General features: G+C 44.5%; 1 protein-coding gene across 2 annotated transcripts; it reads left to right on the forward strand.

Moving 5' to 3' along the window:
• The first annotated feature begins 56 nt into the window (after positions 1–56).
• On the forward strand, positions 57–25,834 carry ITK (IL2 inducible T cell kinase). 2 transcript variants are annotated; one of them, XM_059483479.1, is made up of 17 exons: positions 57–238; positions 10,829–10,933; positions 11,868–11,949; positions 13,052–13,180; positions 13,790–13,839; positions 14,191–14,342; positions 14,777–14,842; positions 15,008–15,062; positions 17,198–17,277; positions 17,921–18,057; positions 18,733–18,807; positions 19,520–19,691; positions 20,442–20,658; positions 21,356–21,420; positions 21,504–21,622; positions 23,117–23,274; positions 23,790–25,834. In XM_059483479.1, the coding sequence occupies exons 1-17, from the start codon at positions 68–70 to the stop codon at positions 23,859–23,861; spliced, it is 1,905 nt and encodes a 634-aa protein (XP_059339462.1). In that variant the 5' UTR covers positions 57–67; the 3' UTR covers positions 23,862–25,834. The 2 variants fall into 2 exon arrangements, with proteins under 2 accessions (XP_059339462.1, XP_059339461.1); XM_059483478.1 differs by having other exon boundaries at positions 13,790–13,830.
• The last annotated feature ends 1,272 nt before the right edge of the window (positions 25,835–27,106 follow it).

Here is a 27,106-nt window from a genome sequence, read left to right on the forward strand (position 1 = left end):
TTTTTTTTATTAACTGCCTCCTTTCTCTTGTTTCTTTCTTTGACGGAGCACACAGCACAGAGTTCCCATGTCCTGGGAGGCAAACATTCTTGGCTCAGCCATGAATAACTGTGTGCTCCTGCAGGAACTGCTGATCAAGAAATCCCAGCAGAAGAGAAGGACTTCACCCTCCAACTTTAAAGTGCGCTTCTTCGTCCTGACCCAATCCAAGCTGGCGTACTACGAGCATCGCCACGGGGTACGTCTGCTGTTTTCTTTCTCAGAGCAAGGATGAAATTTGTGTAATGGAGGGATGGATGCTAATGGAGGGAAGGATGATCTTTGTTAAATTTTGTTAATTTTTCCGGTCCTTGCTACAGCACCGGGCACTGCAAATTGATCAAATGGGTCATTTAGAGCTTCTGATCAGCAGGCATGTGGTGTGAATGGAAGAAGAAGACTACTCTACCAATTTATAGGAAAGATCTAGTTTTATTGTAGGAATTTGCATGGTCTTGTGTGAGGTACCTGTGCCTGGCACCTCACATGGGGACAGCGTGACCTAGAGAGGCATATTGTGAAGGTCACAAGTGTACCCCGATTTTAACTGTGAAAAAATAATCAACAGATCTTCACTCTCATACTTTTCTTCGGGGCATCAGGCTGATGGCTGGTAGGAGATCCATCTAGCATTTTAAAATAAATTCAGCTGCCACATGTAACGTGGGGTCTTTGGAGCTAGCTTCAGATGGGCTGTGATGATGAGATCCAGGCTCAGGCCAGGCTTTGTTTCCCCAAGTTTGCATTTCGCTGATTTGCTAAATATGAAGAAAATTAGAAGTCAATCTGTGCACCCCATTGTGTTTAGTGCTCTAGTGAAGTGAGAATTATTCCCTTCTATTTAGCTGGATGTTTGCAGAGCCTCGTTAGGGTTGTAAATAATCTTGCTTGTTTTCCAGCAGTCCCTGAATGTGCTGTTAATCCATTATGTTTAGGCACTGTTCCTGTAGGCAGGAAAGAACTGTGCTGCCTTGGATCCAGCACTGGCAACTTCAGACCTTCTGATCTTGCTCAATTGCAGAAAATTAGTAGAAACAGAAACCAACAATAAAAGAAAAGCACGATGTGCCCTGCTATTTTATCACAACCTATTTGGCGTTACAAACCAGCTTTAAAGGTTAAAAGGTTTAAAGGTTTAACAGTCATTTTCACCTGCATGTCATTTCTCTCAAATATGCCCAATGAAATGTTTTTCTTGCTTATACTTTCTAGTCCTTGTTTTTCTCACCTCCATTTTAAACAGGACACTATTGATTGCTGCATACTGTGACTGTCTGTGGTTCGAGATTATCTTTGTCTGGTCTCCAAACTATTTTTCAAATGTCGTTTTCATAAGGTTTTAAATTCCATTTTAACTATTCCACTTAAATATTCAGGCTAAATTTTGAAAAGCATTGAAATGATTTTGCTGTAGGTGTAGGTGTTTAGAGGAATGTTTGCTACTGGTTTTCTTTGATGCTTTCTGAGTCTTGGTGTGCTTAACATGAATTGAATGTAACTCTGACTAGATAATTTTGCAGTAGGTGTCTTGTCAGCATCTTTAGGGACTGAAATAATTTGGAAAATCTGACTTGGTGACTTTCAGTGGGGCACAGACTTCACACTCTATGTGTTCGTGGAAATTTTCCCTCTGAGTCTTCCAAAAGGTCATTTAGGTGAGATGAGGGTTTGAGGTATTATCCACTTTATTTTATATATTATATATTTCAAAATATACATATTATATATGTGTAGACATATGTAGGTAAACACGCATGCAACTTTAGAACCTTGTGCGCATTTGAGATGTGGTGGTATATTTGTAATCACAGGGCTGATGTTCCATGAAATCCTGATTTTTCTTCTCACACAAACAGGTCTTCTCTCTCAAAATCAGGTTATTACATGAAAAGAATTTGTCACAAAATAGAGAGAGAAGAATTTGTCCTGTGAAGCACTCCCAGAACCAATCATTAGCCTCTTCAGTAATCAAAATCAGAGCATGCTGGTGAGACTCTGCTTGGTCAGGCCATTGCTGCTCTGGAGAGGAAGGATGAGGGCAGCCCATGCAAGAACCATCTTGTCTTGTGCTCAGAATGGAGGGAACCCACACCATTTGAATTCACAGCCAGTGGAGGGAGGATTCCAATGATCCCTGCCCAGCACATGGGCTGTGCCATTCCCAGGAGTGCACCAAGACCAGGCAGCACATGCAGGTGTTGAACTCAATGATCTGGTGCTCATTGTCTGGTGCAGTCCCTGGCACTGCTTTGCTCTGCAGTGCATCCACCAGGATGCTCTCAGATAATTTCTGGGGCTGGCAGAGGTCAGAGCAGGCTGTCACCATTGGGGCAGTTTGCAGGTGGCCCTGCTCTGGAGGTTTAGGGACACTGCTGACAGCTGGCTGCAGTGATGGGGAGAATCCTCAGGTGCTATGGACTGACATGGATGGGCCCAGCACATATCTGAGCTTTTAAAGCATGGATTTTCCAAGGGAGATCTCTGGGAATGTTTTCACCAAGGGTTTTCGATGGGTGTCTTTAAGGTCTTACCAACCTGTCTGGTGGATTGCTGTACTCAGAGTTTTGTACCTGTATAGTTCCCATCTCTCCAGTCCCTGGTCAGTCAGTAACAACAGCCTGTGCACAAAGGCAGGTAAAACAACTACTGAACTGCTTAAAAGTTTGAGAAGTCCCACTGATTTCAGTTGGATGACACAAAGTACTAACTTATGCCTTAAGCTCCGGTTTATGCAGTCTGCCTGTATTTAACAGGATTTAACATCCTTTCTCTGCATTTTTAAATCAAAGGTATAAAACAACATTAATTTTTTTTTTGTATCAGTCCAAAATAAGGAAATAAGCAGGCTAAAAGGCTACAGGGATATTTCTGCAAATGATACCCAAAGCTGTCAAGACAACTGACATCATAAAGGCAGGGGGTTTTTGCAGTAACTGTAATGGCATTTTCACTGTAATTTTCATCTTTCTGCCACAGCTGACAGAGAGCACTGTTCTCCTCAGGGCCAAGCACACAGTGGCCCTTAATGTTAATGAAAGATATTTACATGTCTCATTAGGAGAATGAGCCCCCAATAACTGACAACAATAAGAAGCTGTGTTTTCTGGAATTCATTATGCAGTGCACAATGCAGAGCTGTCTTAACATAAAGCAAAGCCCTGATAACAGGCACATGTATTCAGCCCCCATCTCTGCTAAAAGACATCAGAAGTGCCTTTATTATAACATGCAAATCAATTCCAAAGGCAAAAATTATTTGTTTCAGGGTCTGATTTTGTAGCTACTGTACGTGTGAGTAAACAAGCACATGGGAGTAATAATTTTAACTATTTCAATGAGTTTGATCCTCACAACAATAATGGATAATTCAGACACTGAAACTCTCAGGGTGCTGGTACACTTGCTGCTCTGCAAAAGCAGCAGAGAAGTGAATCCCTTTGGGGAGGTGTCTGGGACAGAGTTTCAAATATTCTTACTTAGATGCAGCAAAAGCACTCAAACTGGTGAATTACCTATACCCCCTCCACCCAACAGCTTATGGTCCTTGGTAAATCCTTCAGGCAAATAAATATTTTGAAATTTTATATCTTCATGCACTTTGGGGCTATTATTAGTCCAGCTGGTAAATGCAGCAATGAAAGGCTCACCCATAAAAGGCCAAGTTCTTTTTTCATTTACATCAGTACAATTCTTCCTACACTGGTCAGATGCTCAGGAGGTCACACAAAATGACTCAGCCTTGTCCTGGGCTCTTTCATTCCCATCTTTGATACTCACATATAAAGATGGCAAAGATGGCACTTCAGTGGGCCTTGAAATCTGCTTTCAGTCTCTTGTTACATGAGAACAAAGGAATAAACTTGGCTGAAAAGACTTTTATCAGCATCCCAGAAATGCTCCAGCTGCTCTGTAACATTATCTACACGTGGGGCTGCTTGCAGCAGTCCAGCTACCCATGGGACAAAAAGCAGTGCTTTGCTCCTCTCTGAGTCCAGTCCCTCTCACCTTCATTATTCTACACAGAATCCAACTTGGTTTTTTCCCCAAGACTCTAATGTAACAGATTAAAACTTTTCTTCTGAAGATCTCTGTTCTAGTCTTCTTGTTAGAGTGGCCATTCAAACCATTTCTCATTGATTTCTGTATTCTGAACACCTTAGCAGGCCAAAAGGCTACAGGGACATTTCCCCTTAGCAGTCATGGAGCTGCAGTCCTCACCTAGAGGGAACTTATTTATGTTTTTAAATACAACCTTCCAAATAAATACATCTGACTAGATATGTCATTCTTCATAACCTGCCATGTATTTATTAACTAGTACTGTTTGCATGCCAGAATTTGCAATACCACTTGTTTTCTGATGCATATCTCCAACTAATTTATTAATAATACACATATCGCCCACAAAGAAGTCAGGCTCGGCATCTGCCTGCATCACCCATTTCAATCAACTTTATACAATAAAATCAATACAACCCTAAATAAGATGAAGATAAAGTACAAATCTGTGCCTTAATGTCTAGTACCTCTCTGAAAACTTAACAGGAATTTTGAATAATCCAAATTATATTATTGAAGTTGCTGGAGGATGAAGTTGATATTGTTTGTCACAATGTTTCTCATTTCTATTGTGAAATCACAGAATCATAGTAGTGCTGGTTGGAGAGCACTTCTTAAATTCTTTTTTGCCAGGATAAGATCAACACTCAGAGCAGGACTGTCACCAACACCAGGACAGGTTGGCTGTAGCATTGGCTGGCCACTGCTTCAAAGCCAAGGACAGAGATTCCACATCTTTCATCAACCTAATCCAGTCCATCCTACTCAATATTTTTCTGAGTATTTGCAAAGTTCCTGTCTGTTGCTGTTCTCACTCACGACTCCTGCAGCAGCATCCTGATTTGGGGTGGTGATATTGTCTAGACAGGATTGCCTTGAGCAAAATGCAGGTTCTCTCTGTCTGGTGTCTGTGGCCTTTCTAACTACACAAACATGTGGTAAAGTCTGGTAATAAAAATAGCTCCTTTTTTTGCTGGAATAGCTAATTTTGCCTTCCAGAATATGATTATAATAATTTTCTACTTACCCTTTCTGTTCTTGCCCAGTTTTGTTCCTACTAGGTCCTTTTCTGTGTATTTATTAGTCTTTAGTTTTTGAATAAATATTTTTAATTCCTTCTGAGCAATGTTTTTGCAGCAAATGTCAGATACTTCCATTTTGTTTAAATTACAAAGCTCAAATCTTTCTTCTGTCAGAGAACATTGAGGATGTAGCAAAATCTTCAGCCTATGTTTTCTTTTTTATCTTTAAAAAGGAAAGAACACGTCCTAATTTAAATATATAACAATAAATATGAGGCTTCCTAAAAGTTATCTTTTATTAGACTTCTCTATTGTGGTCATTTTCTGCTCCCAGTGCCTTTGCTTTATATTGTAATTATCATTGTGCCTTATTTTATTGCAATGCCTGCCTGTTGCTCTATACTCTTTCATCCTTTCTGGCTGTTTTTTAATTTTGGCCTTAAAGCTTAGATTTTTTTTCATGAAAAAAAGTGATGTCATATAGTTGATTTAATTTAGCTTCTTTTCTTCCACTGAATCCTTCATTCACTGCAATCCACTGCTCCCAGTCTTTTCTGGAGTAAAGAACAGCTTTGAAGAAGCTAATATAGTATTCAGGAGTTGTTCCATGTGCTTTTATGTAACATAAAAGGCTTATTTCCATCATATTAGAAAACTCATTTGAAAGCCAAGAATCTTCCTTTTTTTTTTCTTCCTTTTTTTTTTTCCCTTTTGTTTCTTGATGATGGCATTGATTTTCTTGTCCAACCACTTGTGCTGTTGTAGAGATGGGCACCCTGATAGCCATCTTGGACAAGACTTGAGCCAAATGAATTTTGGAATTGGATTTGGTGGGAATACAAGGCTGGATTGGATCTATAGGATTGTGTAAGGATAGTAAATAGTTGAATGGAGGCATCTCAAGCACCAGTGCAGATGGTTTTGTTATTTAACACAATTCTGTGTATTCTGCATCCAGGGTGCACCAACCCCTAAAACACCTTCATGTTCTTTAGATGTGAAAATAGCAGTAAAAAAAATTTATTTATTCTTTTAGTTCAAGTTGAAGGACAAAATAGTCATGATGGACAGGTAAGACAGGCAGGCACATTAAGGGATTTAATTATCAAATATATGCAAAATACATTGGAGGTATTAAAATATAACACAACAGCCACGGTTCTACAGGAAATCCCAGTGTTATCAATTATCATTCCTCTCCAACTTTCCTTTAGAACAGTTAGCATGACAGAAAATGCAAAATCCCTTACAACTTTCTTCTAAAAACCAATTTCTTCAATTTAGTTTTCAGATTAAAATTAAAAAATAGTTACATTGTTTTATTTCCTATAAGCCCTGAAACAATCAGTGTTCCTAATGTGAGAAAACTCACATTTTTGTGAGAAAACTCACAAAATACTGAATGAAGATAGTGTCCAGGCAAAGTTGCTATGAATCCAGTTTTCAACAGTTCTTAATATCCTAACTATTAATGAGAAATACAGCACATTCCACAGATAAGGAATATGATAAGAATAGAAAGAATTGTATCAACACAGTGTCCAAGGAGGTTCAAGTTCAAGCTCAGGTGCTTTGGTTGGTGGAAAAATACTTTAGCAGGAGGGCTACCATTAAAAATAACTCCATCTTGTTCCAGTGGTATCTCATAAGCTTCTGGTTACTCTTTCTACACCAAGAAATTCCTTCCCAAATTCTTTCAGAAGCTCAGCAAGGCCTGAAGAAAACTCTGAAAGGCAGGAACACGTCACTCATTGAAAAGGTTGATGCTGACCAAAGCAGCTGAGCTCTCTGCCATGGGCAGTTCCACCTTGCATATCCCTCAAAATCAGCTGCTGCCTCTGTTCAGGCTGAACACTGAGCCCAGCTAGAGCAGAGGGACAGGGAACAGGTGTCACAGGGTCAAAGCAAAGATCCTTCATCTACTTAATCACCAATTAAGAACTGCTCTTTTTAGTCAAGATGGTGAGTGAAAACAGGGAATGAACTTTGGCTCAGATTCTTACAAAAAACCCCAAACCCTGATGGTATAGAGAAGGTCATGAAATGCTTTCATTGATGGAAATGTTTTTGTGGTTGAGCTTGCTGAGGACTGGAATTTCCTACCTTGCTCCACCCCAGCTGTAAATCAGTTTTCCCCTGCCCTCCTGCCAAGGAGGCACTGCCAGCCTTGCCCAGGAGGGGATGCACAGGAGATGGGGAGGCAGGAGGTGAATACAAACACCATGGGCAAGGAAAGCCAAGCTGCAGCCTGGACAGCCCTCAGCAGGGACTGCTGCTGAGGAGCCTGGGGCCACATGAACCTCTGATGGCTTGGTTTTCCCCTCAGAAGAACAAAAGAAAGAAGACACAAGTTGTTATGCAACTTCAGAACCAAGCCAGCTTTATGCAGCACAGGGTGCTGCCTTCCTGCCAAGAAATGCTGCCTTTGGTCTCCTCCTCTGCTCCTTGAGATGAGGCTCTGCCCTCCCCTGCCTCTCCTCTCCCTTCCCTCTGCTCCCAGCCCTGGTGGCTGCACCTTTTCCCAGGGCCCTTTGATAAACACGGTGGGGCTCAGCAAAACCTCTCAGCACCCAGCAAGGGCCCTTCAGCCCAAGCCCTCCCTGCAGAGCCTTTCAGCCCCGTACCTCACAAGATCTCAGAGCTTTGTGCAGCCTGAGGGTGCAGGGCCATGCTCAGGAAGTGTGATCACAAGTAGACCTGTGTCACCTGCAGCAGCCACTGATGGTTCACTGCCCTCTCACCATGAGCTCCACATCCCTGCCCCTGAGCTAGAGAGAAGTGATTCATTTTTTTGGGTGAGTTGCTGTGCTGGTGGTTGGTTTTAGCACATGAGAGATGCCAGGCAGCTCATTCCTCAAGCAGGGACAGGGAAATGCCTCCTTGTGTTGCAGGGTAGGGCTGTGTCCATTGTCCCATGGTCAATTATCCCAGCATCTAAAGCAATCAGGGACCACCAGAGTCATCTGGTTTATGCAGCAGAGACAAACCAATGAAAGAGCTCCTGGAGCCACGTGGAAGTACCAAAGATGAAGATATCAATGCACTGGGCTTGTGATGCACCTGGCTCTTTTCAGAGCTGTTCCCAGAGTGGATATATTGCAAATCTTGGACCAAAAGGAATAAATCAGGATGGGCTGATCTGTAGCATGTGTGCTTCTCCCCCTGGCACAGCAGCCTGCCCTGGTTCTTTCCACACATGGCTCACAGCAGGACCACTGATGTTTTTACTGACCAGCCAGCTAAAACATCTACCCATTATACTCTGGGCAGACTGGAAACAACAAATGGAGATCTGTCAGCATGTTTTGTCTCGCCCTTTTAGGAACAAGTCTCTGAGGTTTTTCAGAGGCCATTTTTAAGAAGCTTTTTCTCTCCCCTTCCTTCCAAATGGCCCTGTTGCTTTTGTTGGATTACAGTGTGGTCAAACATCACAAAAGCAGGGATATGTTTAGTTTCCAGCCCAGTTTCTGGGTAATGCCTGGTTTGTAAGTGGTAATTCCAGTTGTTTGTCCTGCTAGAGGACTGTAATTGCCTTCTATCAGCAGGGTCCCAGCAGCTGGAGATCTGCTGGGCAGTGCTCTGGCTGTGAGACACACACCAATGTGCTGCAACATGAGATTATGAGGAGCTTCCATCACTGAATTGTGTAATTAAAAGGAACACAGTGGGTCATGAGAGCTGCAGGGCAGCTGCACAGAGCTCCTTGAGAAGGCTGGACCCTGTCTTTCAGCAATCCAGAAAAGCATCAACAATTACCAGTGTGCAGGGAAACAGCAGAGCCTGTGCGTGGCACAGCATCGCTTGCTAAAGCCTCAGGGGAGGAATGCATGTGGGTAAACCCCAGGACTTCAAAGGGAAGAGATGAAGGAGGGTTCAGCACTAACAAAATTGAAGGTTTTTATAGGATATAAATGGCTTTGTGCCTCATCAAAAGGGTAAAAGTCTCTGGGGTAAAACAAATGATAGAGGAGGTTTTGAAGAACAGACAGAGGAAGCCAAGTCTGAAAGAAGTGACTAGATAAGAATGAAAGGAAATAAATGGTGAAAATGGGGTGCAGTAAGGCCTTCTAAGGCTTGCCAGCACTCTTGGGAGTTAATTGGCATTTACACTTATGGGTGCTTTAAAGCCTTGGGTTTACTGATTTAGGAGAATCCCACACCCCAGAGAGCTACACAGGCAGATGTCTACAGGAGACAGTCCTGGCAGTAAATCCAGAGACACTGGTTAAACTGCAAGCAAATACAAATACAAACCACAAATGCACCAGCCAAGGCCAGCAGGAGCAATGTGACACCACACTGTAATAATTTTCCTCTTTTGCCTCAAGTCCAGTTACACAGAGGCAAAACACCCAGCCAGTCGGGCAAGCATGAGGCTTGGGGAGCCCCAGGGCCTCTCTGTTTTGAGGCTGTTTGACAGTGCTTTGTGGCAAACCTCCCCCATCTCCAGAGGCAGGAGCTGCTGCCCTGGCTTAGGCTGAATTTAACTCTGAAAGGGGCAGAGGAGCAGCAGTGGGGCTGGCACAGTGGTGGGGATGGCTGCTGCCAGGGGGCAGAGCTGCAGAGTGGGGGTGACAGAGGGGAAAAGGGGACAAGAGGGAGCTGGAGGGTGTAAAACACAAAGAGCTGGGGCCCAACGGAGGCTCAGAAGGCTGCCAAAGTCTTGATGAGTGAGGGATAACCTGTGGCAGGTACAAGGCAGCAGCTGAAGTTCAGGCTCTGTCCCGCTGGCAGCGTTTGGAAAACAGAAGCTTTGCAGTGTTTTGTTGCTCTCAAACCTCACTGATTTCCGTCACGCTGTCCCAAAGCTGAGGGGGGGCACAGCTAGTGCTTAATCCCTGCTGAAAATGAATCAAAACAGGAAACCAGCTCACTCTGAAGAGCAACCTCGTGTAGGGGATCCTGCAGAAGCACCAGAGGCTGAGCCTCAGCTCCACTTCCACCAGCTGCCCTCACCCCTCTCTTGCAAAATCTGAGTGCCATGGGGTGAGGATTCCACAGGGAACAGGGTACACCAAGGCAGCTGGGATCCATGAATGCCTGCTCTTTTTACTCTTTCCCCACTGCCCATGCTGTTATTTGGGTACCTGATATACCCAAACACCTGGTGAATGGAAGCATAGCAGAGGATGCCAGAGAAACAGCTTTGTTGGCAAGTTTTTGAGGATAATATTTATTTCAAAATTCCCTGTTGTTTTTTTCTTAGCTGAAAAGCCAGACGAAACAAAAATAGAGAAATGTTGTAGTTTTTTGGAAGACAGATACAGGAAAAATGTACATTTTGGATGAAATGAATAGTTTTGAAATTCTCAGTACCCACACTCTTTAAAAAAATATTTATTGGTTTATAGCTTTTCAGTATGAAAAAGGGGTGTTAGTAAACTGAAAATTTAATGAAAATAGTTCTTTTTTTGGTTAAAAAGGGATTTCATTTTGCTGGAAGAAAAAAAGTAAAAACTGAATTTCAAATAGAGGTTTTGACTGGTGCTGAGTTGAAATATATCTATGTGCATATATTTATGTGTATGGGAATACATATAGTGATGCCCAATATAAGAATTACTCTTTAAATTTTAATGTCTTACATAATCAGTTAATTTGCTTCTGCTCTATTAAAACTAAATCTCCCACGGCCTAACAGTCTGGTCTAATTATTCACTTAATCCACAATCATTAGCCTCAACCAAGTGCTTTCCTCTGTCTTTTAGAAAAAAAGGACTTTGAAGGGTTCAGTGGAACTTTCCAGGATTAAATGTGTGGAAATTGTGAGAAGTGACATCATCATTCCCTGTCAGTACAAATACCCTTTCCAGGTGAGTCTGTTTGTTGACCATACTGAGAGAGACATCACTTAATTTTGTATTTCAGTAGCATTTCCTTCACAGTGCAGTCACTAATGAACCCAGCACTGGGTTCTTGATCAGAACCTCTACTCCAATTTAAATAATCAAAAGTCGGTGAGGTTCTCTTGGTTTGAAAAGAAAGTGTCTGCTAAGGAAGGCAGGAGCCACCCCTGAAATGGAAAATGTAAAACCCTCCCTCTGAATTGTTATAATTTTGAAATTAAGGGAGCTCTCAGGCAAAGGTATGGGAGCAGGAATAACAATTCTTTATTAGGGAAGCAAAAAAAGCAAAAAAAAAAAAAAAGGCATTAATACCAAACAACAGAGTCAGAATAGGACCTGACACCCTGTGTGTCAGGGTGGTTGCACAGTCCCATTACATGGTGGCTGCAGCCCTCCTGCAGTGCCAGCTGTGGTTCTGCTGGAGCAGGGATCCTGTAGAAGGGTGGAGTTTTGCTCTGAAGGTTCAGGGATGCTAGAGATCGGCCTGGTCTTCCTCAGAATCCAGTGGGAAAGGGCTGCTCTGGGAATGCAGTGGGCAAAGGCTGCTGTGATCTTCCAAACCTCAGATTATATCCAGATAGGAATTCTTGGCTCCTCCCCCTGGGCGGAGCATCTCCCAATGAGATGATGGAATTTTATCAGCCATGCAGGGACACTCACTGCCCAATTAACAGAAGATAACTGTCCCATCAGATAGGAATAGAGCACACACACCCATTTCCAACCCAAGACAGAGGTCAAGAGCTGCGTCTGAGCAGCCCCTGCTACTTCCCCACATCATCATTTGGCACGTAGCTTGTTGGTAACAGTGCTGCTGCCTCTTCCCTTGGGTGACTCCCTTGTGTCCAGTGCATCTGGGATTGCTTCTCATGGCTGGCTCCTTTCTGTACCCCCTCTCCAGATTGTCCATGACAGCTACATCCTCTACGTGTTTGCCCCCAACCGCGAGAGCCGGCAGAGATGGGTCCTGACGCTGAAGGAAGGTAAAAACCCCTCTGCCCACCCAGCTGAGGCTTATGTCTGACCAGCTTTGTGACAAATAATGCAGAGAAAATGAGCAGGAAGAGTCAGTGTCTCCAATCTCAGCAGTCAAAGTGTTTATAACCCGGGTAGCGGGTTATAAAATTGAAATGCTTGTAAATCTGGTGGGTGTGTTTTCAGCAGACATGGGAATTTTGGATGGTTTATTTGGGGACCGTAATGTCTGTCAGTATCTGCAGGGAGGTGCCAGAGGATGGACCAGTCCTGTTTGATGGTGCCAAGGAATGGGACAAGAGGCAACAGGCAGAAATGATGCCCAGGAAGGGTGTGAGGTCTCCCTGCCTGGGGATATTCCAGAACCATCTGTCCCACGTGCTCTGGGATGACCCTGCTTGAGCAAGGGGGCTGGACCAGCGACTACTGTGGTCCCTTCCAGCCTGACCCATTCTGGGATTCTGTAATTTGTGTCTTTCTAGAATAAACTCTTAATAAATGACTGTAATTTGAGGTTTCTTCTTCAGGAAGAGGTGAGGATTTTCCTATGGCTAACTTTTTAAAATAACTTTTTCTACACAGAAAAATTTTCAGCTCTTAATAATAGATTTTTTTGGTTAGGTGACAACCTTGTTAGAGAATCATGATTATTAAGGAACATTTTTGTGGGTAGCTTTCATTTCCTGTTCACCTCCTGAATCGTGCTGCGGTTCACTCACATGGTGCTGCAGTAACCAGCACTGGGGGCAGAGACAAGCTGAGTGCTTGGTGTGAGGAAGGTGTCAATTAGTTACATAAAAACTGCAACAGGCTTCTGTCACAGCTTTTTTCTGTTTTGCAGCACTGCTCCTGTATTGTTCCCCCTGAAAACATTGTGCCTGATGGAGCTATTGTGAAGTTCATGCACTGATTCTTGCAATCAGTTACTCCCCTACTCCAAGCTTCTGCTTTATCACCTCATCTCGTTCAACATTTGTAGACTGTCCCCTCCTTTGGACAATTCTTCAAAGAGCAGATTATTTCCATTTAGTTCTAGACAACTTCTAGAATGAATGTGGATGCAAATAAATTAATTTCCCCCCTTCTTTTTCTTCCCCCAATGTTTTTCAGAAATCAGATACAACAACAGTTTGGCTTCAAAGTGTCATCCAGACTTTTGGTTGGATGGCAAGTGGAGGTGCTGTGCTCAGACAGAGAAGATGGCAGCTGGCTGTGTGGTATATGACCCCACGAAAAATGGTAAGGGACTTATTAATACCATCCTGACATGGAAAATATTTATTCCTAGCAATAGTAGAGGATTGAATCTCTTTTGTACAGAACATCAAAAAATATTATGATAGATTTCCATAAAGAGACATTTTCCTGGCTTCTTGGGATGTTCTGGCTTATCTTTTATTGTATGTGGAATTCTTTTTTTTGAATTCACATTTTCCTCTGATGCTTGGTTTTGGAATGAGACGGAGAAGTAAGAACTTGATCAGCTGTAGTCAGTCAGTAAGCCATAACAACTTTCTCGAGATAAATGCATTCAAGAGTGCATTTTAACCAAACCAAACAAAACCATATTTCCTCTGTGGTTTCAATGGCCAAGCATAATCTTGAACACAAGTGGTCAATCATTCTTCACCAAAGAAACATTTACCTTGTATTTTTTACCTTGATGCCTTAACTAATCTGTACCCCAGTTTCCAAGCCCTGCTGAGACTCACTGTGTAGTTGGCAGGTCTTGTTCTCGAAGTCCAAAGCTCATTGTTCAGTGGGGTTGTATCAATTCATTGCATTGGTGGTTTCTCCCTTGGTTTTGTCCTCACCTACTTCAAATTATCTTTCTTGATATCTTTTCAGCCTCAAAGAAGCCTCTTCCTCCCACTCCTGAAGATAACTGGGTGAGTGCAGTGATGCTGTCCTTAGTGCCCTGCCCTGAGTGATTAACTACCAGTGGGGAATATGTCCTTATTAATGTTCACCACAGTGCAGTGACCTAGAATTTCACCTGTGATAACATTCCCTGGATATTTTCTGTGCAACTGAAATTTTTATATGAAATTCATTGTTTGAAAGTGCCAAAGATTCGCTTGCTGCCACCACACTCCACTAAATGGTCTGGGGTGCTTTGAGGCTTTTAAACCCAGGGGACACCAGTGCTGCCAGGAAAATACCACCTTAGAGAGCATGCCACTGCTTTTTATGAAGATTAATATTAATATGAATGTGACTGTGATGAGCCTTTTGCCTAATTTGTGCAGAAACTGTTGCTGGATCCAAGGGAAGCAGTGGTCATAGCCATATATGACTATGAAGCCCAGAACCCACAGGAGCTGACATTACAGTATAATGAGGAATATTATGTGATTGACAGCTCTGAGGAACATTGGTGGCTGATTCAAGATAAGAATGGGTAAGTCCCTTTTCAACAGCCAATGTGCAAATCCTTTCTAATTCCAGTTTGTTCTCCCATTAACTTACATGTTTATTCCCTCTTGTTCAGCTTTTGCAAAGCATCCTCTTATTTGCAGGGAAAAAGTGATGGAAGGTTATTTATGGTAACCTTCTTCCATTTGCTGTTGCTTCAGGCAGCTGAAGAAATGGATCTGAAAGTTAATTTTACAGCAAAAAACAATTCAGACTGATATTTGCAGTGATACACAGGAGGGAAAATCGTGAAACTCTCCAAGTTTAGAGGCACAATCAGTTGTTTTCTGATACACTCAATACCTCCCCACCAGCACTTTCATCATGCAATGAGCAGGCAAAGCTTTCAAGGCTGACTCCTACAGATGCAGAGAAAATCCTGTCTGTCAGCACACTCACACTTGTCTTGCCTCTCAACAGGCATGAAGGCTATGTGCCCAGCAGCTACCTGGTGGAAAAATCACCTGAGAATCTGCAAGTTTATGAGTAAGTTGTGCCTGTGTTTTTTCTTGTACCCTGGATTTGAAGCTACAAGCCTCAAATGCCCCCAGCCCAGCTGACATTCACCCTGGGGATGCTCCATTCAGGAGCCCCTCAGGAGAAACTTTCCTGGCCTAGAAATGCTGACTCTGAGTCCTTTGATGTTTTCAGGTGGTACAATAAGAACATCAGCAGGAGCAAGGCAGAAACACTGCTCAGGGAGGAGGTAAACCAGTGTTATCTATGGGGTGGATGGGAAATAATAATTAATTAATGACAAATGAATCCTGCAAGGGCTGCTGTGTGTAAGAGATGAACCCTGGGTTCCTGCTCTGTTTGTGCCCTTAGTGTGTGATATGAGATAAAGGACCACCAGCACACCTCCCTTATCCCCCTGTTAGCTGAGCATGGGTGGAGCTGTGCCATCCAAACACACCCAGTAACTGGGACTGGAGGAAAACACTGCTTCAGAGCACTGTGCCAGCTGAAAACTGTGATTTTAGCTCATCTTTTCTGTCTCTGCAGGAGGCCTGTGGATGCCAGTAGCTCTCTGAAAATCTAACCAATCTTGTGCTGAAGTATTTTGGGTGAAAGCCAAAAGTATGGCTGTGGGTTTTGTTTTTTTAATTGTGTGTGTGCATGTAAGCACACATCTTTAATTTTTCAGTTGAGCCAGAGTTTTCCAGTGAAGATTGTACTGAAAACACAAAGAATAAGCTTCTTGTTCAAATTTTCCACACAAACACAACCTTAATTTTTAAATCTGCTCTTACATTAACAGGTGGCCCTGTTAATAAACACAAATAAAATGTTCCTTCCTGGAACACTAGTATTTTATGGAAACAGCAGCAATTTTGTGCTGTTTTAAAAATTCTTGTACAATGTACTACAGAAAAAGTCCAAACATGGTTTAGTGATCTTATTTTTTCTTTCAGTCCTACCAGTACAACTTTTCTGTGGTAACTACCCCCATGTGGCTGCAGAGACTTTTTGTTCAAAGCCTTGCAAGCCTCACAGAAACGTGGCCAGGTTTGTGAGTGATCTTTGGCCAGGCTTGGTGGCAGCTGGGAATGGAAGAATAGAGCTCAGAGTGACTTGGGCAGGATGCTGCCTCCAAAACCTGCCCTCCTCCAGTCCTGAAGCCCTCACTGTGTGTGATTAAATGCTTCTACAGCAGCAGAGAGACTTTCTCAGAGCTCTCCTGTGCCAGATATTGTGCGGTGCAGATGTTGTGCAGACAGTGAAGGGCCAGCCCTGGAAGTTCACAGCTCAGCAGGCTGATCCCACCTGGGCAGAGCTGCACAGCCAGCAGCTCATTCCTGGGGATGCAGGAGCAGCTCAGCCCCTGTGTTCAGCTGGAGCTGATCAAAGCTCGAGGGAAGGAGGCCCAGGCAGGGTGCACTTGGTGGATTTGCTCTGCATCAACTGTTGTGGGTGGGTGGAAGACATAAAATGGAGGAGACCTACCATGTAAAGCAAAGGAGGAGGGAATGAAAAAAAACAGGCACTTGGGATGCCAGAAAATCTTCTTTATCTCCAAACAGAAGAAAAATGTGAGGTTTATTACCAATATATAGGTCAGTACAGCACATTCCAGCCAAACTGTGATGTTAAATCCCCTTTGCCATCTGATCTATCTGGGCCAGTGGGATCATGCCCTGTGAGGCATTTTAGCATTCAGATGAGTGGAAAACAATGACAGTGAAAAGTTAAAAACAAAAATTGTTCTGTGAGTGCCAGACTGCAGGAGGATTGCTTTCTTACCCATTTTTGTTTAGATGCTGAATGACTGGTGTACCTGTGAAAGGGCAGGATCATGTCCAAGGTTTTCCAATTTGGGGTACATTGGTAAATTATCATTCCTACACTCCCATATGGATTCTCTGGTGCTGGATAAACTGTGATTTGTTCTGTGGCTGCTCGCTTCACAGGGAGCACTCACAGGGGTTTGCCTTTCCACTTGGCCACACATTTCATTGAGCATGTATTCTGTCAGATAGGGCTGAGGGCAGTCAATGGATTCAGAATTTCCAGAGGAGAGGTTTGGAGGGACAAAAAGGCACACCCACATGTACTCAGCACAAGTGCCTAGGTGTCATTTCCTCTGAGAGCTCTGAGAGGAAGCTGAGGTAAAAGCACCTAACACCCAAGAGAGACCTGCAGGCCCTGGGCAGCTGCCAGAGCTGTGCATGGAACACACCAGGCTCTGTCAGTGGGGTGATGCCTCTTTATTTTCCTATATGTTTAGCACATCTTCATGACAGGGCTGAAATAAGCACAGCTTTGCCCCCAGCCTACTTCTTTTTTTTTTTTTTTTTTTCTCCATTATCTCTCTAACCAGTTTTCTTTCCTTTGTTCCAGGGTAGAGAAGGGGCCTTCATGGTGAGAGATTCAAGGCAGCCTGGCATGTACACAGTCTCTGTTTTCACCAAAGCATTGAGGTACAGCTGAGCTCAGCAGCTTTTCACATCAATTACATCAATGAAATGACTTCTCTGAGTGTGTAATCTCTGTATAGCTGTTTTGGCATTATAACGAGAGAGCAGAAGGCTCATGAAAATGATTAAGGGAAAACACTTCCAAAAAAGGCAGAAGAGTCAGCTGCCAGTCCCAAAGTGTATTAAAGGCTCCACTTCTCCCTGAATCTAAATATGTGCCCATAAATAGTCCTTTGGACATCACTGGGGTTGTCATTCTGATGGCATTGTCCCCTGAACTGAAGTGTCAGTGGGACAGTGTGGGCTGTGTGCTGGACTCACCAGAGATGGGCAGTGCAAGGCAGGTGAAGGGGTCTCAGTGATGGGGCAGAAAGTTGTATTTCACAAAGAGACAGAGAAACTTAGCATACAACCTTCTCTTATCAGGAAACCTCAGCCTTCCTCTCGAGATGAGACCTTCTGCCAGTGAGAAGGAGAACATACAAATACCCAGAGTTCATTAGCAACTGAAGCTCACTCCTTGCTCTTCCCCCATTCCTTCTGGGGGAAGGTTCTCCCCTCTGCTCACTTGTTTCTGTTTATACCCCAAATCCCTGGTTTTTTGCTGCAAGCTATTTTCTCTCAAAGAAAACCCCCTCTTTTTCAGCACGGACAACAATCCTGTTATAAAGCATTATCACATCAATGAGACAACTGACTTTCCCAAGAGATACTACCTGGCAGAAAAGCACGTGTTTGACTCCATCCCTGACCTCATCAACTACCACCAGCACAATGCAGCAGGTGAGAGAGGCTGAGCAGAGATGTTGCTGGTTTGCCAGGTGACTGTTTTGAATGAAGGACTCCCAAGGAGCTCTGTCCTTACAATGAAGTGTTAAATGGCTTCACTTTTTCTCCTACTTATTCTGAAATGGGCATTTCAGGCCAGTTTCCAGCATTACATCCTCGTGTGGTTGTCCTTCTAAGGCTGACCATGGCCAACACAGATGTCATAATGACATATTATAGAGAGCTCTGGGGATGCATCACCACTGCCAGGCCAAGCTGTCTGGAATTACACTGCAGGGCCTTCTGGAGGTGATCCATCCCTGGGCCTTGATTTGACACAAAGTCAAGGACATGGCCAGTATCCATAACCAGACATGGTGATTCCCATCCCTACAGTCTAGGAGTACCAAGGCAAACACTGGGCTTCAAAAACACCCTATAAATGCCAAGTATCATTTGGAAATTCATCAGAGTTTACAGAAACTCAAAGCTCTGGAGGTGAAAATGGGAAATAACCTGAAGGCGCTCAGAACTCGCTTCCTTCTCTCAGGCAGGAAACCAGAGCCTGCACAGAGGTTCAGCTGCCCTCAAGTGGAGCTGAGAACTCAGTGCAGTAAATCTGCACCTCTGGGGTGGTAGCAGCCAGGCTGCCATGGCTGTGCAGTAACAGAAGTGTTCCCGTGTCCCCAGGTCTCGTGACGCGGCTGCGATACGCGGTCTCCTCCTGGAGGAAACAGGCCCCCATCACCGCAGGGCTCAGCTATGGTAAGGGTCTGCCATCACTGCATGGGAATCACATCCTGGCTGGCTGGCTGGGTGATCCTGCACATCCCCATGGATATTGAGGAATATTTGTGTGGTTGCAGCCACAATAAATGGATTTCTTCAGTTCTCTGTTCACCAGCTTGTCATCTTTGTCATGGCTGTTGATAAAGGACTGAACTGATCATGCAGTGCCTTGAGGGAGGTGATGAGAACCCCAGGGTCTCACTGAAGTCAACATTCAATACCAAAATGAATTCTGAACAAAGGGGATGGAAATGGGAGCATAGAGTAATTTGATGAAAGCTGAGTCTCTCCTGAAAGATGCCTTCATTTGAATATTGTTGTCAATAGAATTTTGCCGGTATCATCTTTGTTGTAATTCTTGGAGACTTCAAAGCTCAAGCTTTGAAGAGACTTCAAAACTCAAGCCCCATGTTGTGCTGGGTACTGCACATAAGCATGGTAAAAACAATCCTCCCTGGAGAACTGGATAGGCAAGACAAAGGAGGGAGAAAGGGGATGTTGTTGTTCCTACCCTTGAACATGACCTGCAGCATGGACTAGTCAAATGAGCTATCAGAGGTCAGACAGGCAATTTGTGGGAGAGCCAAAAAGTCTCACTTGGAGTCCTGCCTCAGTGTTTAACCCACAAAAGCTTTTTGCTTGCCATTCTACTGCTCAGTCCTTACTCTTTCTCCCTTGCAACCAACAGGAAAATTGGTCATTAATGCCTCTGAGCTCACCCGTGTGCAGGAGATTGGCAGTGGTCAGTTTGGGGTGGTCTACCTTGGCTACCTGCTGGACAGGACCAAAGTAGCCATAAAGACCATCCGAGAAGGAGCAATGTCTGAGGAGGATTTCATCGAGGAAGCCAAAGTCTTGATGTAAGTGGTAGATTCACCATGACAATCACACCCTGTGGGATTCGTAACACTGAGCAAAAGTCAGGAATCTGAGTAGGGAATTCAAACTTGGATTATCTGCTATGTATCTTAATAGTAAATAGACTGGTGAGCTCTGGTGGATACAAAGGAAGGCAATTCAAAGTGTAGGTGAATTATTGTGCTTCCAAGTCTATCAATATCCAGAATGGTCTTCCAGATCTCTGCTATTCAGGAAGGCAAGGATAATTGATGGTGCATTTTGGAGAGCAAAGTGGTTTTTCCCAGAAAAGATCTCTTAAAACTTAAGTACAATTTCATTGAAAAGCCTTACCTGTAAAATGTTTTGCTTTGCACAATTGAATATATTTGTCTTTGGTTTTATTGACTATTTTTGCTTTTTTTTGCATTTCCTTCCCAACAAGACAGACAGAAATTGATTTTATTTTTGTTTGAATGGTTTTTCTAGCAGAAAAATCTTTTGGTGACCACTGCCATTAAAATGGGATGATATTTAGTCCTTGATCTGCACATCTGCAAAGCTGGCGGTGTGTTATATACAGCAATTTATGCCACTGCCATTAAAATGGGATGATACTTAGTCCTTGGTCTGCACATCTGCAAAGCTGGCCTTTGCAGTGAGCTGGGAGCATCGCTGTGGCATAAATTACTGTACATAACACACTTGCTGTGAGGATAGCTGGCACTGAGCCTATTTCAGCCTCTTCCCCACCCTCCCTCCCTGCCCCACAGGAAGCTGTCTCACCCCAAGCTGGTCCAGCTTTATGGTGTGTGCTTTGAGGAGGCTCCCATCTGCCTGGTGTTCGAGTTCATGGAGAACGGCTGCTTGTCCGACTACCTGCGGAGCCAGCGGGGCAGCTTCTCCAAGGAAACCCTGCTGGGCATGTGCCTGGATGTGTGTGAAGGAATGGCTTACCTGGAACAAAACTCTGTCATCCACAGAGACCTGGTATGTTGAAGCTTTTTCCTCTGCTGTCTTCCTCAATTTCAGCTTCCACACTCCTCCTGCCTGTCTGTTTAGAGGGGATCCTGTGTCTGTCCTCACTGCAAAAGCAGCACAAATACTTTAGGGGAAAAAAAAAACACAAAAAGCCCTGGAGGACTGATCACTGATCAATCTATTCCCTTTAACTGGTTTTGGGAGAGAAGAAACAAGCCATAAAATTTGTCTTTTTTTCCTGACTGGACTCTGGCTCCCCAAGAGCCACAGTACTGACACTCTTCATGTCTAAAATCAGTGAAGATGACAGAAAGACTTGTTCTAGCATAAATCATGTATAAACATGCACTGATGATAAAATAGTTTTAATTAAGGGGTTTTCAGTCAAGCTCCATCAGTCACTGCTGCAGTTTCATTAGGCATGTAATGACTGTGAGTAGCTGTGGCTATTTTAGGGTCTTGTTCCACCCTTTCTGGGCAACAAGGGCCTGTCAGAGTGGTGCTTGAACAGCTTTTCTGGCAACAGGATCATGCTGCAGAGTGCACAGAAAGCATGAGAAGCTCAGGGGTTTGTCCTCTGCATGGCACAATGTCACTTTGATGCTCCTTTTTAAGCACAATCTGCTCTTCCAGGATAAAAGCCCCTGAGTGGCTGTGACAGGGTTTTAGCTCTGACCTGATGCCTTTGCACCTTACTCTCTTGCAGGCTGCCAGGAACTGCCTGGTGGGGGAATCCCACGTGGTCAAAGTGTCTGACTTTGGGATGTCAAGGTAAAGCACTGGGGCTGAGCACGGTCCCTTGGGGCTGTCACAGGATGGGGAACTCAGCATTCCCCCTTCTTTTCCTCTCCCAGGTTTGTCCTGGATGATCAGTACACCAGCTCCACAGGCACCAAGTTTCCAGTCAAGTGGTCTGCCCCAGAGGTTTTCTCCTACAGCAACTACAGCACCAAATCTGACGTTTGGTCGTTTGGTAAGGAAATCTTGTCAAAATGGAGAAAATTCAACAGCCACAGCTGGGAAAAACAGAGGGCTCAGTGTTCAAGTAAACTCTCCTCAACACTGCATCCTCCAAGGCTGTGTTGCCTGAATAATGGCTTAGAAAAGCAAGCCTAAATAATTCAAGTGAAAGAAAGGGAAAAAAATCACACTACCTAGATACTTCAGAACTCTTCAAATATTGCCAATTTAATGTATTATACCTGTGCAACTCTATATAAAATAGCAAATAATGAGCTCTGTTTCATGCTGACATAGCAGGAGTGTCCAAGAAAAACAGAGTCACTGATGAGGAGAGGAGAGGAGAGGAGAGGAGAGGAGAGGAGAGGAGAGGAGAGGAGAGGAGAGGAGAGGAGAGGAGAGGAGAGGAGAGGAGAGGAGAGGAGAGGAGAGGAGAGGAGAGGAGAGGAGAGGAGAGGAGAGGAGAGGAGAGGAGAGGAGAGGAGAGGAGAGGAGAGGAGAGGAGGAGAGGAGAGGAGAGGAGAGGAGAGGAGAGGAGAGGAGAGGAGAGGAGAGGAGAGGAGAGGAGAGGAGAGGAGAGGAGAGGAGAGGAGAGGAGAGGAGAGGAGAGGAGAGGAGAGGAGAGGAGAGGAGAGGAGAGGAGAGGAGAGGAGAGGAGAGGAGAGGAGAGGAGAGGAGAGGAGAGGAGAGGAGAGGAGAGGAGAGGAGAGGAGAGGAGAGGAGAGGAGAGGAGAGGAGAGGAGAGGAGAGACATTTAGGTACTCCATCTCTCTGCATGTCACTCCTGAGGCACTGATGCCTCACTCAAACCCCCTGCCCTTCCAAATTTGCTCTGCTGACTCCATTTGCTTTATGCTGATCTGAAAATGTTATTTCACTGCTCACACTTCTCACCTCATTTCCTGCTCCACAATGCATTGTTTGACCATTTGTGTCCATTCTTTGCTCTCGCTTCTGGACCCTCACAGATAAGGGCACTGCTGTGTGTTTTTGCCCAAAGCCATAACAAAGGCTGTGGATCTGGCACACTCACAGCCCTGGCCCCTCTCCAGCCCACACAGTGAATGGGGCAGTGTGCTGTGCACAGCTCACAGTCAATGGGGTGCCACTCAGCCCTGGGGCCAGCAGTAAATAATGCAGGATTATAACCTTTGCTAGTCTGTGCCTGTGAATTCTGTGCTTCCCTTGCCCTTTGCTGGCTGAAGCTGTGGCTGGGGCTGTGCACTCCAGGGGTGGGCTTTGAGCAGCACAGCAGGAGCTGGATGTTCATGCCCTTCACAGATTTAACAGAGAGAGGCTTCAGAGAGCACCAGAGTCCTGGCTGGCATCCTCAAACTGTACAGCTGTGTTAGGGCCTGGGTTTTCAGCTCTCTACTGAGAATCCAAGAGAAAATGCTTTTCCAAGTAACTGGAAAATGTTGAGCTGCAGAGAAGAGCAGGTGGAAAGTGGCCCTGCTGAGGATTTTATTTGTCTCTTTGTGATTTTTTTCCTGTTTGGTTGCTTTAGGAGTGCTGATGTGGGAGGTGTTCAGTGAGGGTAAAATCCCCTATGAGAATCGCACCAATGCAGAAGTGGTGGAAGAAATCAACGCAGGATTTCGGCTCTACAAACCCAAGCTGGCCTCCAAGGCAATTTATGATGTGATGAGCCACTGCTGGAGGATGGTGAGTATTGTACTGGAGAGCCCTATTTCCCAAAGAAAATAACTCCCTTCCCCTTGGCTTTAAGGAGGAGAGAGACTTGTGCACTCCACATGCTAACAGAAGATAAAATCCTGGAGGTGAAGCACTGCAGCTTTCATCTGCACTAGCAAGCAAACTCTGGACTCTCTGCCTTTTATTTGACTTCACTGAGAAGCCCATGCAGTGCACCTAACTCAAGTTAATTCCACAGCTTCCTTGCTAAGATGGCTGTGGCTCTGTGGGGCTGAGTTCTAAGGGGGGTAGACATGACAGCCAAGCCATTACAAGGTACTTAATGTCCACCAAGCCAAATTCACTGGTAATAGAAAAGAAACATTGCACACAAGGAAGTTGGTTCTTCCAGTGGCATTTTCTCTATAGGGGTAGATTGTATTTTTGTTAATACTCAGTTTCTTCCCAAGATTTTCCTTGCTAACCTTGCCATTCCTCTCCAGCTGACATTAATGTTCTTCCTCTGTCTTCTCTCCCTTGCTCAGGGGAAAGATGAGCGGCCGTCCTTTTCTCTTCTGCTGTTTCAGCTGAGTGAAATCTCTGAGTTTGATGTGTAATCATGGCACTGCGTGCTCAGCACAGCCAAGAGAGTTCTGAGAAGAGAGAAGGCTGGATTTTCCCCAAGAAAGCATTAACAGGAATCCTCTCACCATAAACACTTGCCATATGCCTGGGGAGAAGGAGAGGGCAGAGGCTGGTACTTCCAGACAGACAAGATATCCCCAGGCTTTCCAGAGCCTAGACAGACACAGGCTTTGGTTTGGCCAAGAGTGTGGTTTGCATCTTAAAACCAGAAGTGACTATTGAGCATGGATCCTGAACCCCACAGTCCAGCAAGGTGTTTCTCCTGAAGAGACAGCCTCAAAATTTAGAGGTCTGACATTGCTGTTCTATTTCTGTCAACTCCCAAATGAAGGTCTTCCCTGGAGGGAGATAAAAAAAGCTTTCTTTAACTGAGGAGGAAGGTTTAGGCATTTCCCTGGCTCTCCTATTCAGAGTGGGCTGGACCTGAAAGCTCTGAACAGGGAAAAGCCTGGGAGACACAGAAGCAGGCTGGATTCAGTGACTGCATTTCTGATGCTGGTATTTCAAGGTGGTTTTGTTTTCCCTTTGCATGATTTTCCCCACAACTGTGGCATAACAGGAACAGGATTTGGATACCTGCTAAGCTGAAGTGGTGTCTGTGTGTGCACACGAGTTTGTGAGGGAGGAAGAGAAAAAGAAATGTATGTGATGAAGAGTCTCGATATTCTCTCAAAGTGCATTGTACAGTGAGTGGGAAAATGGGACTCTGATGCAAATGAAGACGTTCGTGGAGGGAGGAAGTCAAAGCTGAATGTTTATATTGATTTTTTTTCTTCAGTCTTTCTACATCAGAAGATAAATGTGTGACCTCCACCCAAATTCTTTGTTCAAAGTACAGAGGAGTGAGCAGTGCAGAGTGTTGTGTGTTCCCAGAGTCCCAGGATCTGATTACCTGTGAAAGGTACAGGAATCTACTCCTGGACTGGTGCATTGGGCAGGAAGGAGCCAGAGTGCTCAGGAGGGAGCCAGGAGGAGAAAACATGCAGAGTCTGTGCTCAGTGCACCAGTGATCATGAGAACTTTAAAAAGTAACAGAACCACCACAAGTAAAGACTTCTCCATCTCTTCTGTGAACAAAGGCACTGACTAAACAAAAGTCCAGTGTGAATGCTGTGCCTGGGTTCTTCCTCCTCAAGGAGTTCCACATCATGTGGTGACAGCAGAAGGTATAAACAAAATCCCTCTCCTGGTATTTCCATTAAAATCTGTGGTTTCACTGCAAGACAGAGGCACTGTTTTGACATAACTGACATCAAACCCAAAGTGTGGGTGTTGGTGTCCTGCAGAATTTGTAAATAAGATCAGGACTTTTTGCTAAGCATTAACAATCAGTAGGGAAGTCAGGAGGACTCACAGATGATGTGTGCAGACATGCAATATGTATTTTTGATGCTTCTCTGTTTGGGCAGGTGAGAACATGAGGAAACCTTACACGACAGCAGCTTAAAAAACTCTGAAATGCAAACTTCCAGCAACAACCTCCTGTCTTTACACAAGTCAGGTTCAATTATGTTTGCCAACAAAAATGGAACAAGGAAATAATGTAATCCCATGATCTCACATATCCTGTGTCAAATTATTTCTTCATAGAAGGAGGCTTAATTTTTGATATTTTTCAAGCTCCTTGTTCTACAGTGGCTTTTAGGAGCCAGAATATCTTTTCAGGCATGTGGAAATGGGCAAGGCATCAGTTCCTGCCTTACAAATCTCCTCTGTCACACTGTGACAGGGGTGTCTACAGGCTCACAAAGTTCAGCTCACTGCCCCCACCATCCTTGAAGGACCCAGGGGTCTGCTGAGCATGAGGACATTGCTGTTAAGGAGCAGCAATATTGCTCTGCTAGCTGATATTTCTGAGGTTATATTTATATTTGGATAAGTGTAATATTTATTAGCTAGAGTGGGTTGCACAAAATATTATTGTGATGGTTTATGTTCAGTTTTATTTTGCAGTCTTTCTATGCACACAGTGTGGATTTTTACAAACAATAAAATTGCTGAGTCTCAACTGTGACTTTCACTGTATCTGAGCAAAACTGCAAAAAACCATGCACCTATAATCAAATCCCCTCCACCAAGATGCAAACAGGCCTGTTCTGGCTTTCTGCAATATCTCTGTTCCCCAGAACTGTGGTTGTGTTCTGGGGTTACACAATGTGCTGGGTTTATGGGGGTAGGAAGCATTCAGAATCTCTGCAAATAATATAAAATAGACACTAGATTTTTAGGTCTAAATATCCATTATAATGGTGGCTTTAAATTCTCTGAATCTTCATAAAATTGGGGGTGGTAATATCTGAGTGCTCCCAGAGGGTGTTTCCCCATAATTTACAGGGCACTTCAGGAATCTCAGAAGGGCAGTGCCAAGTGGGATAACTGCATGATATCAATGATAACAATGCAGTGTAACACAGTCTTCCCTCACCTCAGCAGTGTCTAAGGCAAGTTTAGCTGGGTGCCCTTCACGTGGCTTGACCAGATCCGTTCCCCACAAAGCAGAGGTGAGAATATCAGTCTCCCACTGCAAAGTGAGTCACCTTTCTCTCAACACCCCTTCCCTGCCTCCCTAGAAAGCATTTCTGGGGGAAATGCTCCTAGAAAGCATTTCACACGTGCTGAAGGTCTCAGCTGCTGCCCTGTGCCTGGCTGTGTCTCTCCAGGGTGGGAGGCTGTGCCTGTCCCTCCTTTTCCCCGCTGCTTATCCCAGGTGGGTGCAGGGCTCTGCACACTTGGCTGGAGCCAGGCCCAGAGCTGTGTCCCAGCGTGTCCCCAAGCTGCTGCTGAGATGGCCAGGCACAGGCACAGCCAGGCTGGAGCCCCTGCTAGCAAAGGCAGTCAAGCAGGAACCTCATCTAGAAAGAGCAGCTGATGCTTCTCAGTGGGGACCAGGGACTGCAGCGTGGCAGCATGAGCCATGAAAAGCTCTTTTCTGGGCATGGGTCAGTCCTCCTGGGGATGTGGGTGTTGTTCCAGTGCACAATTACCTTAAAATCAGGCTTGAAAAAAAAAAAATCTAGAATTACCTGAAGTATTTTTAATGAGCATGTTTTTATGTGATTGGTGCTGTCCCTCTCTGAACGCCTGTCAGCACAGCAGGATTCAGGTGAATGGCTCTGCTGAAGCTCACTTGGCAGCCACCACAAATTCAGGTGTGTTCAGCTCACCCCAGCACCGTGCCCTCTCTCCTCTCCACACACTGATGCACACACACACTGCT

This window comes from Ammospiza nelsoni, chromosome 16 (genome assembly GCF_027579445.1).
Source record: "Ammospiza nelsoni isolate bAmmNel1 chromosome 16, bAmmNel1.pri, whole genome shotgun sequence".
In the NCBI taxonomy this organism is placed as follows: Eukaryota; Metazoa; Chordata; class Aves; order Passeriformes; family Passerellidae; genus Ammospiza; species Ammospiza nelsoni.